At 49.3% G+C, this 16,679-nt stretch overlaps 1 protein-coding gene across 3 annotated transcripts in view; it reads right to left on the bottom strand.

The window, feature by feature from the left end:
• The window catches only part of Il18r1 (interleukin 18 receptor 1), a 32,816-nt gene extending 16,144 nt beyond the window's left edge, over positions 1–16,672 (bottom strand). For 2 of the 3 annotated variants that reach the window (XM_005400769.2, XM_005400770.2), the window contains exons 1-5: positions 16,579–16,672; positions 10,307–10,392; positions 6,247–6,487; positions 4,319–4,484; positions 1,555–1,714 (exon numbers count right to left, since the gene is read on the bottom strand). In XM_005400769.2, the coding sequence (XP_005400826.1) occupies positions 1,555–1,714; positions 4,319–4,484; positions 6,247–6,487; positions 10,307–10,364 (625 nt within the window). In that variant the 5' untranslated portion in view covers positions 10,365–10,392; positions 16,579–16,672. Of the gene's footprint in view, positions 1–1,554; positions 1,715–4,318; positions 4,485–6,246; positions 6,488–10,306; positions 10,393–11,528; positions 11,606–16,578 lie in introns of those variants that run through there. The other variant, XM_013522841.1, reaches the window with a different exon arrangement.
• Between the last annotated feature and the right edge of the window lie 7 nt (positions 16,673–16,679).

Here is a 16,679-nt window from a genome sequence, read left to right as displayed (position 1 = left end):
ACTGCAGCAGGGGGTTAGTTATTGTGGAAGGGTGAATCTCCCCTTCATTTTTCTCACTCTCAGCAGTGCTCATTTGCCCTCCCCATGACACACACAAAGGCCTCAACAGATGTGACTTCAGAGACTCCATAGCTATAAGCCAAGGGAATCTCTATCATTTATACATCGCCCAGTCTGTGGTCCCCTGTCACAGCAGAGGAAAAGACTAAGATACAGGCCAGAAAGTTCTGCAGGTGTGATTAAGTCAAGGGTCTACGGATGACTGTCCAGGTGGACCCTAAATGCAATCACACCTGTCGGTGATGAGACAGAGTAAGGCAGGCACGCAGGCCATGCTGGTGACTCTGAGGCGGCTCAAGCTGACCAACACGGGCTGCCTCTGGAAGCCAGGAGAGGCCAAGAAGTCTCTTCATCCCTAGAACCTGCAGAAGGAACTCAGTCCTTCTGCAACCTTATTTCAGCCCTGTAAACTCACTCAGAAGCCCGAGCTCCAGAACCGTAGGAGTGGGAGCATGTGTTGTTTGAGGACATTACGTTTGCAGTCCTTGGCTAGGGCGGCAGTAGGCGGATGTACAGGTGTGTGCCTGGATAGCTGATTTCAAATAATAGAAGGGGCTTGTACTCTAAGAGAGGACCGGACGATCTGAGAAGCCCTGGTGGCAAACAAAAGCAGGAGGTGGAAGCAGTAAGAAGGCATATTGGGACGCAATGGAGAAAAGCGTTCTCAACCATCAGAATCAGCTCCAGACAGAGCTAAGGTGTGATTTATCAATTTCCTTGGGAGTTCCCAGGAGCGGACTGGATGGCCAGGCATGGACTGTACCAGGAGAAGGGCATCTTAACAGGGTGAGAGGTTGTTAAGTTACCTCCAAGGTCTCTGCCACGCAAAGGCCCATGCTTTCGTTTTTCCACATTACAGAGTCTGGGGTCACGGCAATCCAGACTACACACCACCCCCTCCTTCCAGCCAGCACGCCAGCACCCCTCACAGCCCCACCCTGCCAGCCCCTCTGGAGGGGCCTGTGCCCTGGAAATGCTCTCCCACCCTGACGCAGCTCAAGGGGAACCCGCGTCTGTCTGTCCTGCTGCCAGCTGCACTCCTAAGCCTCACCCAGGACCCCACCCTCCACAGCTCATCCCACAGCACACGAGCTTGCTCAATGTCTCCCTGGATTAGAATGAAATTCCTGGAGGATGCTGCATTGCTCGCTGTATTCCACATCCCTCTACTTCCTTTGCCTCCCAGGCTATTGACAGTCTATTGAGTATGAACGTCTTCAATAAATATTTAGGCTCGCCATAAATATTACAGTGAAGACAAAAGGGTAGCAGCAAGATTCCACAGTTTCTCAAATTTCAAATAAGAGACTTATGTGAGGGCCTCCCATACAAGCCTTCATTTGCTCCCAAAACTTTTCCAGCCAGGGGACAGAGCCAAAATGAAGATGATAAACCTGATATTTGAACTATGATACAGTCAGAAGCCTCTCCGTTTCTAGGGGCTGCACAAGAAGGACAGTGCTGGGTTCTGCACAATTCTGAGATTTCTCTTACCTTCAACTATTGTTATATTGAGGGTTTCGGTGATGTTGTACAGTTTCCCGTTATGATGAAGAGAAAATACACAGGAGTAATAACCCTGGTCCTTAAACTCCGCGTTCTTCTGTATGGGCTTTAGATAGAATAGATTGCTTTCTGCTATCTTTATACAGTCCTGTTTTTCGAAAAGCAAATTAAAATATTTTAAATAAGTAAAGGAGTGTTCATATGTTACAATCGTTTACACTGTTAAACCTTAAGATTTCAGAGGGAAAGGAAAACAGAGTAGATCGAGATCCTGTGATTGGCAGTGCTGGTCTTGGAGCCAGGAAGGGAGTCCTGTGATGGCTACTGCTGCTGCCATTCTTAATACAGACTGGGTGACAGAAGTGGGGCACCGTGTCCGTTGTCATTATTGTCTTTTAATCAGAGAGACAGACACAGAGACACGGAGAGAGACAGACACACAGAGATACAGAGTCAGAGACACAGAGACACGGAGACAGAGAGGAACAGAGAGACGGAGACTCTACCACAACAACAAGTTCCTGCTTGGATCCAAACCTGCTGCACGAGCTACCTCGTCACACGCTCAGTCCAGTCCTGTGTACGGAATGGCCGTGCGGGGCAGGTTCCTCAGAAGCGAGAACCTCGCAGCTGAGACCCCCACATGCTGTCTCAGAAGGCAGCAGACAGACTGGGAAGGCACCAGCAATATTCAAAGCTGTGGGTACAGGTGGCTCTGTCTCAGTCCCCTCACTCACTCTCATAATTTCCATGAACGTCACGGGAACCCATGGCAGATGCCCCTGGGCTGCCTCAGAGGCCCAATGGGACAGCGGGTGCTGAGCAGCTGACCCGACAGGGTGATACCCACAGCCCGCACACTTCTCCCTCCGAGCGGGCCAAGTACTGGCTACTGGGCCACACCCTGTCAGGGTCTAGAACAGGCTAGAGAAGCTCCAAGTGGCCCTTGAGTCTGGAATACGTTTCTGTATAAACCAAAATTTTATACACCAGGTGGATTTTTCCAGGACACATAAGCCTCTTCATTTTCATCACACGGCTTGAGTTGTGTCGGGGGCCCAGGCGGTGTCTGTACACACACACTGTGTGGGTACATGTGCTCCAGCAAGAACAAGGTGAACCAGCCAAGAAAGCAGAGGAGATATAAAAAGGAGACAAAGGTAAAGAAAATACATCTTTAAATTTATTATTAAGAAAAGAAATGGAAAAAAGCAAAGCGTTTCAGAAGCTTTGCATGCCTTATTCTGTGTGTGTTTATTTTGCTTTTCGATACAGTCTCACTTTGTGCAGTCCTAGCTGGGCTTAAATTCACCATGCTCCCTAAGTTGCCCAGAGTGGCTTTCAACTCGAAATCCTCCTGCCTCAGCCTCTTACTCAAGTGATGGAATTCTAGCTGTGCATGACCATGCTGGGAGCAGTGGCAAGTCTCTAAACACACTAAGATAACTATTTCCAGCTTGCGGGGATGTGGGGAAGAGGATCCCTACCCTGGCCCAGCTCCCTGGAGAAGAGTCTAACAATGAGGATTGAAAGCCTTCAACGTCTTATTCGATCCAGTAATTTACACTTATGGAGCTGTTCAAGATGCATCTTATAACCACCCAAGGACTTTTGGATAGGCTCATGTTTAAATAAAAGTGAACAACAGGAAGCTCACAAATGTCCCAAAGCAGGGGGATGCTTTGGATGAAATCAGAAACAGAATCCCATTTGGAAAAAATTCTTAAATATGAGGGAGAATCACCACATGTGATTTTTCAGTGGATAAAAGAAAGACACAAGCAATATAGTAAATCACTTCCTAGAGAGCAGATGTGATGTTTACACAGAAAAGAAAAAAAAACAAGGTATCGATGTAATTAATAACGGGCAATTCTGGTTTTCTTCATCATTTCTCCATTTTCTAAATTTTAAAAAAGGAGCTTCTATATTCAAAAAATATGTAACCAAATTTTACATGTTAAATATATGTGGCAGAAGAAAATGAAATACCTGAAACTAACATTCCTTAAAATTCATCATTGAAAGAGGAGGCTGAAGCAGGAGGATCATGAGTTTAAGCCCAGCCTGGGCAATTCAGTGACTAAACAAGACCCTGTCTTAAAATTTAAAAAAAAAAAAAGTTTTGTTATGATTTGGATCTAAAAAGTCTCCCCAAAACCTCCTGGGCGGGGCAGTTCATCCATGGAGGTATTCACGGCTGCCCATGGCTGGAGCCATTCAGTGGGTGTGACCGGGAAGGACGCGCTCTTGTCCTGACTTCTGCTTTTTCTCTCTGCTTCCATGGTTGCGCAGCTGCCCTCCCCCAGGCCCGTCAGCCAGCAGACTGCAGACCAAACCAATGTCCAAAACGGTGAGCTAGTGACGCTGTCCCCGCAAAACTGCAGGTGGCAGGAGCTTCATCCCAGCAACGGGAAAGTAACTAAAGCCTAAGGATGTAGCTCACGCAGAGGCTGTGGGTGCCTCTCCCAGAGCTGCTCAGTCATCCATGGCAAGCTCCATGGATCGGTGAACGATTGAAAGAGAAGGAGAAAGTGAGGGAAAGGCAGAAGAGGGCAAGGTGCCCTCATTCACTGAGCCCCTGATACGACTCGGGCCAGCTGCTCCACTCCCACGGGACACCGAGCTGAGCCAGGCCACCCAAGCTGTGCAACGTGGACCGCTCGTCTGCTGCGAGAACAAAGAGTTCCAGGCCGTCACAGTTCATCCCAGGGTCCCCTCTCTCCTGCCACCCCGCAGGCTGAAATGTTACCTTGTACAGTGACGTTCTGTGGATCCGATCTTTATAGTAACTATTATTGCAGGGTATCTGCAAAGATTTCGTAACTCCCACATTTTTACTTTTTACTTGTTTTTCAGTAAAACAGCTCTGATTATTTCTTCTGATAACTTTTACCATCCATTTCTGGGTATCATTTCTATGAAATAAAGGTGTAAAGGTATTTTGTGATCACCACAGAAACATCGCAAGGATCACCCACGTAGTAGCACATCCAATACATTTTTCCTAATTCCTGTATAAAGAAATTGCTTTACTGAGGTCTAAACTCTGCTCTGCCTCATTATCTTGGTTCAGAGGAGCAAGAAATTTCATAACTGTCACGAGTTGAAGATAAAAACCAGAGCAGTCTACACACACACATACACACACACACATGCACATACATGCACACACACATATACATGCACATACATCAACATGCACGCACACCCAGTACACTCCTAAAATATTAGAGAATTGTAGTTGTGATGGGTGAATTCCAAGCAGTCTGGCAACTGACATCTTCCACACCAAAGTACAAAGGCTCACTCACTGAGCCAGTACACACACACACACACACACGCACACACACACGCACAGAAACACATGCATACACCATGCACACGCACGCACGCACATGCAGCAAGCACAAGCTGTTGCTTGGGGACCGCGCTGGCTGAAGATCTCTGCCCACTCATGCTCTGGGTGCTCACAGGAGCGCGTCCACTCCGTGCAGAAGGCTCCACTGTCAGAGCCACAGCCTCTCTAAGCTGACCCCAGTCCCCACAGCTGTGCGGTTTGGTCACCAAACACAGTCCTTTCCTGCCCTCTCCTGTGCACCGGCCTGGGTCTCTCTGGACTCCTCTCCACCCTCCTTCTCTGAATAACTCGATCTGCTCCCGGACCCCGCTGTGCGCTCCAGCTCCCCTCAGAATGGTGGCAAACGTCCTCTCCCCTCCGACTGCCGGGGAGGCCACAGGTGGCCGGCTCCATGCCTCCATCCACTTCCTGCCCGACCCAGAGCCTGGGGGCCTTAAATGACTCCTTCATTCACTGGGATTCAGCAAGGTGGTGTTCATGGTTCTCTTCCTCCACCCTTTTTAAGGTCTTCACTCTTCCTTACTCGCTATGAAAACGTCCAGTTGTGGCCCATTTCTGTAATTATCGCTGCTAAGGGGCTATGTACAGCGTGTTGGTTCTTCAAAGAGTTTTGCAATTGCTTTGTGACTCTCGGGAGTTTCTACGCATAAAAATGAAAAACCATGACCTCATTTGGTGTGGAACCACAGAAGTGGTGCTGAGGTTTCACTGTGAACTCTCTTTCTTCCTCTGCCTCTGCTCTAACAAGCGTGGGTGATAATGATCCGAACTCGAAAGGGAAGAGTGAGATTTCTAAGAGAAACCTGAGCTCAGCAACACCACGCAGCCAGCCTTACAACAGCACACACACGTGTGTCCACATACGTGCACACACAGGTGTGTGTAAGTAGGTTTCTATAATGACGGCCAAGTTCAGTCACAGCGCAGCGGCCGACACACTCAGCTGGTTGCTGTCAGGTCACAGGAATCCTATGCCTCGATTCTGAAGCTGGCAGCGTCTAGCGCCCAGGCACAAGTAGACAACAAAGCCCATCCTGCCTGGCCTCTCAGTGCCCACTGAACGCACCCCCAGGGGCTCTGCCACCTGCTTCCCAGTGGCCCGTGAAGACCACACCAGTCTCTGTCAGCCCCACTCCCTCCCACGGAGGCTGCCTGCTGCCCTCGCTACACGTGACACCATCAGAAGTCCTAGTCACAGGTTTCTTTGACCAGAGCACCCACACCACAGGAGCAGCTCCACTTTCACACTTTCCTATATTGGGTTGCTTCGCAAAGGCCAAGAGTCCTAAGAAATACAATGAAATCAAAGATATACTCACCCTGACTGGCAAAAGTAGGATCCCTCATCCTCTAACTCCACCGGCCAAAACTCCAAGACGTCCTTATGCAGAGTAATCCGGGCTGAGGTGCCCAGGTGCAGCTCAGCATGCCCATGGGGGGCGTCGCTTTTGTACCATTTTATGGCGGCTGCCTTACTTCTCAGAGCAGAGGAGCAATATTTGAGGTAAAAAGGTTCCCCTTCTACCACATTAACGTGGAGCCGTGAAATACAATCTTCCCCTAAAGATTAGCAGAGGCAAAGGAAAAATAAAAACAAACGATGAAGGTAATATGTTCTCTTCTAACATAACACACTGGGGGAAGAAGCAAAGTTAGTAAGAAAGTTCTGAGAAATCTCAGCACCACATTTAGTTTTTCTAATGCTAGGAGGGTATACACATTCAGGGTATAGGCATCGACAAACTAGATCATTCTCCTAAACAGGAAGGTGTAAGAACATAACATACCATAGCCAAGAGGTAGATATGGGTAGTGTCACCTTGTAAAATATAATACTATGCAGAGGACCACCTAGGCAACTCTCCTGGAAAGAGAAGCAATTGCCTCCATTTTGGCTGAGCCTGACCCTATTTCCATGTACTGACGTGTACAGAGCTGGCTAGGACTTGTCCTTATCTCTTCATTTGGCTTTAAGCAATGCATATTGGTCTAGCCAAGGTGCTGATGGTGATCTTTGCAGACAGCAGGCGTGTTTCTCCGGACTGCCCCGACTCTGTTGATCCCACGAGAGAGCCAGGATGAGGCGGGATGTGTGAGCCAATGCTCCACACTGCTGGCTGGCATTGAGCCTCGGGAAGAGGCTATGACTTCCTGGGGCTTCAAGCATTACACATAAAAGATGACACATCAGAGCTGCAGCACCAACCCCAGAACTTTAGATGTTACTTCAACTGTGTTACGCAGATCACCCTTTCTGCATCTCCTCTCTGCATTTGCAGAGGTGATTTCAGGCCTCCCACCTAGCCCAGCTCACGGCACTCACCTACTTCCCGCCTTTCTCACAGTCGCTCATCCTCAAGCCACTCCCTTCTTCATGAATGAATAAAACCCAGGTTTGGCCTTCAGTCGAGGCCTTTGTTCCAGATGGTCACCATCATGGCTGGACGTAGGGCCCCTTGGTGATCCATAACTACAAATATGCCTTAGTGTCTTTACTCCAGCCATGGGTTGCACTGGAAGTGGTAGACTGGAATTAACTCACTAGAATTCCAATAACTTTCCATGGGATCACAAATATAACTTCCTGGGCCGCGACAAGGACCGGAAGCGATCTCTACAATACTTCACATTACAGCTTCTTGATAAGGACAGTCACAGGTACTAGTGTTGCCATATTGGCCCCAAATGTCCCCCGCAGGGGAGTCCCCATAAAAGGCATCCTCGAAGCCTCACCCACCCACCCCAGGCTGAGCCACACCCGCTGCCCCTCTGCAGGTCAGGTGAGGGAGCAGCACAGGCCTCCCCCCACGCTCAGGGTGTGAGGATGCCTGTCACTGCTGGAGGTGACCAGGCGGGTAGTCAGGGATCCCTTAGCACACCTGACCCCCAAGCCAGGGATCTGTCCTGTCCCTCTCCGAGCTCTCTTTGTCTTCTGCCCACACCTTCTCAACCCACCCCATCCTCTTGCTTTGAGAATGCGTCTGATCTTTGCACGCACACAGTAGGTCCTCATTTCCTTGTGCTGGACCTCCAGGGGTCCAAGGTGGCATCAGGAGACCACTCACACCCTGTCCTCCGCTGCTCCGGGAGCATGGGCATCATTTAGGTAAAGGAGGCATCCCGTAAGGACATGGACAGAAAGCTCTCTCTCTAGTTGGGGTTTATTTCGCAAAGCAACAGTCTGGTTTTCACTCAGTGTTGTCAACCAGCCAAAAGAGGAAGCAGCGCTCCCGTGGCAGAGGGTGACTTTGAAACTCACAGGGTAGGAGTCCGTGGCTGTTATATAATCTCTATTTCACACTTCAGTACTTCAACACAGAAGGTGAAAGCCATGTGGGCGTTAGTTTTAATTGACACTCAGAACTACAGTACGTTATTAACAGTTCTTTTATTTTCCCCTTAAAGATCTGCATGTAGTAAAGCACATAAACCATGCACTACATGCTCTTCTGTGTCTGGACATTTGTGCACCTTCATATCTAAGACAGGCATCCACGCTGCTGCGTGTAGCTGTGAGGGGTTCTTTTCTCTGTCATGTAGTATCCAGCTGTGCTACTGCTTCACTATTCATTCATTCTGTAAGTGGACAAACACTGGAGATTTGGGTTATTGAACAAGGGTCTACTGGACATTTGGGTCATTTCTAGGTTTCCAGGTTTTGACAAATGTTAAAAATACTTCTCCAAGCACATGTGCCTGTGTTTTGATGACATGTGCACTCGGTCCTCTTTGGAGGAAGTTAGGAAGTGGAGAAATCTATGTGGAATTCAGAGTTTCCGGGGATGGGTAGAAGGCAGCTGAACATGTACACTGCCCGGGCAGCTCCTGTCTTCAGACCGTTAACTTCACCAAGAGCAGTAAAGCCTGGCATTGCTGGTCAGTCCAAAGCTGGTGAGGAGTGGGCTCCGCTTGTAGAAATGAGCAGAGATCATGCTGTGTGGCGCAGGAGCCATAACCTCTCCTCTCCTCCACGAGTGGCTGTAAGAGCCAAGAACCTGGATCTCCCGGGGTCAGGTCTGTGTCTGCAATTGCCCCGAGTTTGGATGAGTCAGGGGTGCTGTCCCCTAACTTCCACTCAGTTTAACAACCCCACTGGTGGAACATTGCCCTTCCTACCCACAGTGACCATTCACAGAAGATGCTCCCCAAGTACCTGGGGGAGGAGACTGGGACCTTCGTAGCCTCCTGTGACACGCTACAGAGCTCTTTCTGTGCCTGAAACATGTTTCATGGTACCCAGAGTGAGGTCATTGTTGTATGTCCACAGAGAATGTCACCGTAACACGTACACTCTGCACCCAGCTTTTTCACTCAGTAGTTTCTGATGGGTCACTCCATATTCAGGAGAGATCTACCTCATCCCTTTCATGTGGGCCTTGCCATTATAGAAAACCATGGCAACATCACACAGATCCGTGCGCGTAACCAGACCTCAAGCCTGGACCTGTACGACATGAAGTATCAACAGCTTAACTCTGCGCTACCTTCCTCAGTAACTCTCAGAGTAGAAGGCTTGGGCCAGGGATCCCTCACACAGACAACAGACCAAGGCCAATGAACACCTGTGCTCCTTTCTCCTGCAGAGCCTTCGGGAAACCTTGCTGCTCCATCACAGAACTCTTCCCCCAGGAATGGGCTCTCAGAATCCTTCCAGTAGAAAAATGGAACATCCAGTCACCATCAATAAATTGAAAGTGGTACAGTGGTGCCTCAGTTCATGAACACTCCTCCTTTTGCAAACAGAATTCACAAACCTTTGCTTCCTTTGGCAAACTCTGCATTGGGTGACATAGCACCCTACGGGGAAATGTGATTCAGTTCGTCACCAGAATCATGGATAGAGCTGAGTTTATGAATCCAAGTACCACTGTGTTTGCCATCTGCTTGGAAGCCCGCTTGAGCTCCCCATCTGATCAGTCTCTCTCTCCCTTGCATACACCTTGCAGCCTCCTAATATTTAAGACCTGTACTTTCCCTGTTTTTTCCAAAGAATGAGATGGGTTTTACCTTCTCTCAGGAAGGAGAGAATGTGCATAAACTTTCTAAAAACCAGTAATAAAGATGGTTGCCTCCTTGTCTTCAAGTAACAGGAAGTAAATTTCCTTCTAAGACAAATACAAGTTCTCTCTCTGTGTAAAGCTGGAGGGCTAACTCTTCCCTTTCTCAAGGATACCATGTGCATTTTCCTTACTTGATCCTATTCCCATGACACTTTCATTCTCTACACCAAGGACACCAAATAGTTATCAGTTTTCCAAAGTAAAAAGTTAAATCAGTAAATTTTAATAAATTCAGCGTCTTCAGTACCCACCTCCACACCACAGAGCAACACCATGAATTATTAATGACGCACGTTTGTGAATAACAGTAATCTCTTACCGGAAGTGCTTCTAACTGTAAGAACCCAAAGTGTCAAGAACAATTCTCCGCGACGCATGCTTAGGCTCCTGCTGCAAACGGCTCCCCTGGAAAACACAATAGGACAGGTTAAGACAAAGCCTCCAAATGAAAGAAAACGTGCCTGTCTGCAAAAGGAGTCTTAAAACAATCTTCTGACACACAAACATTCAAAAAGCAGCCCAAAAGATTTTCGTATTCCTGAAAACGCGGCCAGTTCTCAGAACTTTCAGCAATACAGAATTGACAAAATTTCAAGGCAATGAATTTCAGCTTCCAGAAAAAATACCTAAAAATGCAACTTTCTAGTACTCTAGGTCCTAGACCTTTTAGGCCTGGTCTACTAAATCCCGCCTGCGAGGCCAAAGTTGAGGGCAACGGGACAGTGCTTCCAAGAGGCCGGATGCATGTGGCATGGTAACACGTTGTGCTTCTGCTCCCGTCTCCCCTGCCCCTCCTCCATCTGCAGGTCCTCTTCCCATCTGCAAAAGGCTAACTCCCTCTTTCCTATCGTCTATCTTATACTTTGCTTTTTAATTTATTTAGACTTTGGGTTTTTCACATGACAGGAACCATGTGATACTGAAGTTTGTGTGTCTAATTTATTTCACGTAATATTATGATCTCAAGCTGCATCCACTTTCCTACAACGGCTCCAGTTTATCCTTCTCTATGGCAAAGCAGTGCTCTGTGGTGTGCAAACACCGCCTCTCCCCTTCCAGGGGCCACGCCCAAGACCCCTGAGGCCACACCCTTATAAGGTCCACTGTGTCCTGCAGGCGCCGCTCCACGGATCAAGGCTCAATCAACAGGATTTGCAGTTAGATCTGGATTTGTGGGCTGAATTTTCTAAAACCTGCCTTCCTTCTTCACAGTGACAGTTTCCCATGTCTCAGGACTCAGTCTCTGGGCCTCTCCGACGTCCGGTCCGAGCCCTGGACACTGTCAGCACCCACCAGCACTTGTGATTGGCAAAGGCTGTGCACATGTGGGGCCTTCTGCACTCACACACCCACATGTTTATCTTAGGGATTCTGAGACTGAGCCCCAGCGCCCTGCACTCTGAACCCGCCCTTTCCACTGACCGTGACCCCTGTGACCGCCGTCTGCCCTGAACTCTGCCCTCAGGGCCTCGGTCTTCACCCTTCTAGTCACAGTTTGGAGAGCAGAATGCAAGCGGCGTCTCCCAGCAGAGCCCACTCACTGAATCCGGCAGTCCAGGAAGAATCCCAAACCTCGAGGTCTGCATCTCAGCCTCCCCTCTCGGTGGAGGGACGGGGTGTGCTGCAAAGGGCTCGGCTCAGGGACGCACGCACCGGTTGGACAAAGCTCAGAGGAGCGGAGCAGCACCGGGAGCTGCAGGAGTCTCCCGGCGGTCTGCTCATCGCCAAAGCAGAGAAGGGAGCCCGCGGCTAGCCCTGGAGGCAACAGAGCTCCCGCTCAGCGCGGCAAGCTCTGGGTCCAGCCCTGCTGCCGCAGAGACAAGCAACAAGGAGGCCTGGCTCCAGGCTCACCGCAGAATGAAGCCAGCTGCTGCCTACGAAGACCTCTGGGTACGCAGTGACAACCCCACGATGTTCACCGCCCCTCCTAACAGGGGGAGAGCTGATAACACCCCGGCCGCGGAAAAAGTTGAATGATGAAGCTGCCAAGCTACTTCCTCCTCCAGTCCTTGTGAATAGCATCACCCGCTCTCTGGTGGAATTTCCAGGAGACCGCAGCCAACCGCGTGAAGGGATGAGCATGTGCGGAAAGCACCCCCTGCCCACCGTCAGACCCGAGCAGCTCTGGTGGGAAAGCGGCCGCTGCCCATGCACACGCGTTTGTGTCACCATCACCTCCGTCTATTCTTTCATGCCAGGTCAAACGCAAAGTGCTGTTTCCTTTATGTCATTTTTCGCGTAAAGGCTGACACAGCCCTACCCAGGCCGCCGCTTTTGTAGTCTTTCCTGGGGCTGACCGAGGGGCAGGGCTGTGAGACGATTCGGGATCCTGTGAGCCGAGAGTCCCCGGATGAATGCACTCGGGTCCTCATGTACAAAGCAGCTGACGGTCCCAGAGCTCACCGGACGTGCAGACGTGTGAATTAAATTGTGAAGCCACTTGCTAAGTTGCATGTTTGAAAGGAAGAGACTGATACTTCATTATATAACGAAGCTATATCCAGGAAAAGAGAGCTATTTTGAGAACTGTCAAAACTACTGTGCTCACTTGTGGCTAGCCTAGCCATTATTAGTAAAATAAATGTAGGAGGCTAAAAATATTACAACTCTTGTACTCAAGGATTTTAGAGGGTGTAGTATTACGTTTGGGGGTTTGGTTTGTTTTTTGCTTATCTGTAACTTTTAAGTTTCTTCTTTCTTCTTTTTGGATCTTTGTCCTGATTTCTAAAGCAATTCATGCCCAATGCAGGATATTTTCAAAATGAAGTCCAAAAGATGGAAAAAATTTCAACACGCATACTTTTAGCGCTATGTTTTGGTGCCTTACGTTTTTCTGTATATTTTCAAATACTTAAATGGAGCTTAACTGATTTTACATCTTGCATTCTGTCAGTGTTACATACCAGCACTTTCCTGTACCACAGTGGTCTTTTGGCTAACACCATTTTAACTGCCACCTGCTACTCCTCCAGTGGATGTATCACCATCTACACAAGGATCCGTATTATAAAATAACCCCAGGGCCATGGCGCTGCGTCAGGAGCTGGGCTCAGATTTTGCAGCATGGCCTCAGCATCAGCCTGGTCGAATGTGACGCTTCTCCTTCTCTTCTACCAGCTGTGTTACCACAAGGCAAGTTACTGACCCTCTCTGTTCTCACTTCTGTATCCAGGGGCGACAAGAACACTGTCTTCCAGAGCTGATGGGAAACCGCCAGGCCCTTATTATCACTATTGCAAAAGGTCTGGGGAATAATAAATGCCACGGAAATGTCATTTTCATTTGCATTTCTCATCATTTGTTGGTGCGACTACCTGGCAGGAGAATAAATGGGTCACACTTGTACCCACGATAAATGCGTACCACAAAACCACACTCCAGAAACGCTGGAAGAACTCCCACTTCCCCCTCCACGGTGCAGAAGTTTCCATTGCCCGCAGTGAGCACTCAACAGTCTCATTTTTAATACCTACCCAGGCAGGCAGGACGGAAACACAACGTCTCACTGTTTTTTAATCCCCATTTCTTTTTGTTATAAATGAAGCACTTATTAATCGAGTATTATTAAGCATTTTATTTCTATATTTATGAACCACTTCTTTATACCCTTTGCCCCACTCTCAGATGTTTGGTGCTTGGTTTACTTTTAATTCCTCTTTTGGTATGTTAATATCAGAGGAGTCGAAACAATCATTCTTTTCTTTTGTGATTTTTTCCATTACTTTCAAATATAAAACATTTCTTTCCTCCAGGGGTAAAAATATGTTTATCTGTATTTTCTTCATTTTTATGGCTGAGTCATGTTCTTTTCAAAAATTCACTAATATCTAGACGTGGTGGTATACCCCTGTAATCCCAGCACTCAGGAGGCTGAGACAGGAGGAACACTGCTGTGAATTTGAGGCCAGCCTGGGCTACAAAGTGAGTTCAAGGCCAGCCTGAACTACATTGCAAGACCCTGTCTCAAAAAGACAAAAAAAAAAAAAAAAAAAAAAGCACCAATAATTAATGTTCTTATTTGGCATGAAAATAGGGCCTAATTAAGCTTATTTTTCTTAGATAACTACTAATTATTTCTCAATCATTAATGGCATAGTCCTTTCTTTTCTTTAAAATTTGTTGATATCAGGTTCTAAAGTATGGGTTTTCCCTGAGCGCTCTACAGGAAACCTACTGTATACACACACACACACACACACATCCATCATCCCATCTCTTACCTTTAGTTTTTCTTTTTTTTTACCTTTAGTTTTTCTATTCATAATAATTATCACTGACATAAGTTTATTTTTGTCTGCTAGCTGGTTTATTATACAGTAAATAATGATTGCATTAAATCCATTATATATATGTATATGTATATACATATAGATAGATAGATAGATAGATAGATAGCTATAGTTTGGAGTCTAGGTGATCAACCAATCCATTGGCATCTCTGGTTATCTACATTCAAAACCTTGGTTGGTTTGTTTTTGTTTTCTGAGACACGGTCTCACTATATACCCCAGGTTGCTTTCAACTCTCCATCTTCCTGCCTCAGCCTCCCAAGTGCTGGGATAACAGGCATGCGCTACCATGCCTGGTTTAAATTATATTATCCTGAAAATATTTTAACAGCAAACTTTGGCCAGGCTGCTAGCTTTCACCTGGAGCTTGCAAAAAACTCAGTAATGAATTCTGAGCTCCAACCCGCTCTGGCGCATGACCTGGGCACCCTGAGTCCTCTTAAGTCTCCAATCAGTTCTAACATGCAGCCAAGGTGGACAGCCACCGACCTAGGGGACTTACTTGCGCACTCAGAATAGTATATCTGGAATGCTGAAAACATTCCATATGTGTATGGCCATAACGCCTCTACTGAATGCACTCACTATAAAGGTATAAAATAGGTACATGTCCATGTGTGCGGACAGACAGTCAGGAGCTTATGGAAATCATTCCATTTCATGAGATTTTCCTTCCTGAACCCGACTCTGCCTGTTGCTGGTGTTTGCAGCGCCCCCTAAGGAAGCTGAGCATTCGCTCAAAAACACGACCGTGACACGCAGAGCTTGACACCTGCGAGGAGGCCCCAGAGACAAGAGGGGGTGAAACGGCCCGGCCCGGACCGCGGTTCCTCCCCACAGGCAGCGCTTCCGTGCAAGCCACCTGGAAACCCAGCGCCTCCTGAGAGGAGCCGCCCTGACAGAAAGCACAATGCCTGGGACTTTTTTTCCTTTGCACAGCTGGGACTTGAACTCTGCCCCGAGCTGCGCTTTACATCCGATTCTCCCTGCACAGAGGCAGTGCACCCGCGGTCACCAAACGCGGACAGGGAAACGCGATCTCGGGCGTACACCGCATGCGCGCGCCTCGGCTCCCAGGAACAAAGGACCAGTGTGGACCGTGGTTTCCACGCTTAAGGCCAGGAAAATCACTGTCGTTGTCAAGCAGTGTCTGTTACTGTCGTCCTCACCCTTTCGCCCAGCTCCACCCATGCGGGTGGCCCATCTACCGCCCCTGAACGCCGCCAGGTCCTCTCTGTGCAGACACCCCTCGCAACCTCGCTGGAAGGCTGATGCGGAACGCAGCTCCAGGACTACTGCTGCCCGCACCGGGCGCCCTCGCCCCGCCCACCCGGTCAGCCCTGCGCCAGCCCCGAGCAGCCCCGCTCCCCATGCCTGAGACCAGACCATCTGTGCTCTGCCTGGCCGTGGGGTCCGTGCTGGGGTGAGGCGCAGCCCCCAGCCCCCAAATCCACACTCCGGGTACCCAAAGCTCTCAGGGTGAGAGGCGAATGGGGATAGCAGGGGTCCCAAGAGGGGAGCCAGGGAAGCTGGTGAGGTGTAAAGGACAGTCTCCCCGCCACCTGTCCCTGCCTGTGCAGAGACCGTCACAGCGGCCTGTGTTCTGACGTCTGCAGAAAGCCATGGGCGGGGACACAGGTTGGAGATCAGGACAATTGAGATGTGAATCTGTGCTCCATTACTCAGTAGCTGGATGTCCTTGTAAATTACCAAACCTCTGTGCTTTGGTCCTTGACCTTAGTTTTCGTTTTGTTAGTTTTCTCTTTCTGGTTGGTTCGTTGGTTGGTTGGCTGGCTGGTTGGCTGGTTGGTCGGTTGGTTTGGTTTTCTGAGACAAGGTCTTGCTGTGTAGTTCATGCTGGCCTTGAACTCACCATGTAGCCCAGGCTGACCTCGAACTCGCAGGGATCCTCCTGCTTCAGCCTCCTGCTTCAGCCTCCCGCCACCACGCCCAGCTCCCCTTCCCTTTGATTAAGCGGGATAATTCCGCTTGCCTCACAGGGTCTGGGAGGACCAAGCGAATATAACACCACGGCAGACGCTTTCCGCAGGGCGTCAGGCACAGCGAGCGCGCTTGGCACAGGATAAGGCTCACCCCTGACTTCGGCGCCCCCGCCCCAGCGACCTGAGACTGCACTGAGCTCCAAAACCGTGTTAGGGTGCGCGCTGGTGCACGCTGTCTAGTGAGCTCACGCGCACACACGCGTGGACACACACGCGCGAGCGGACACACGCGCACACGCGCGCCCCCTGAGCTTGGCGCAGGGTTCCAGGGTCCGTGGCGAGGCGCGGCTGGCTCCTACCTTCCGGCGCCGTCCTCCCGCTCCTCCGCACCGGCGGCGTCCGGCAGGCAGAGGCGCGGCGGCCCGAACCCCAGGAGGCGGCGGGGCGCGAAGGGGCGGGA

Source organism: Chinchilla lanigera, unplaced genomic scaffold (assembly GCF_000276665.1).
Source record: "Chinchilla lanigera isolate Chin_1 unplaced genomic scaffold, ChiLan1.0 scaffold00069, whole genome shotgun sequence".
Taxonomy (NCBI): Eukaryota; Metazoa; Chordata; class Mammalia; order Rodentia; family Chinchillidae; genus Chinchilla; species Chinchilla lanigera.
This window is presented reverse-complemented; position numbering and strand designations above follow the sequence as displayed.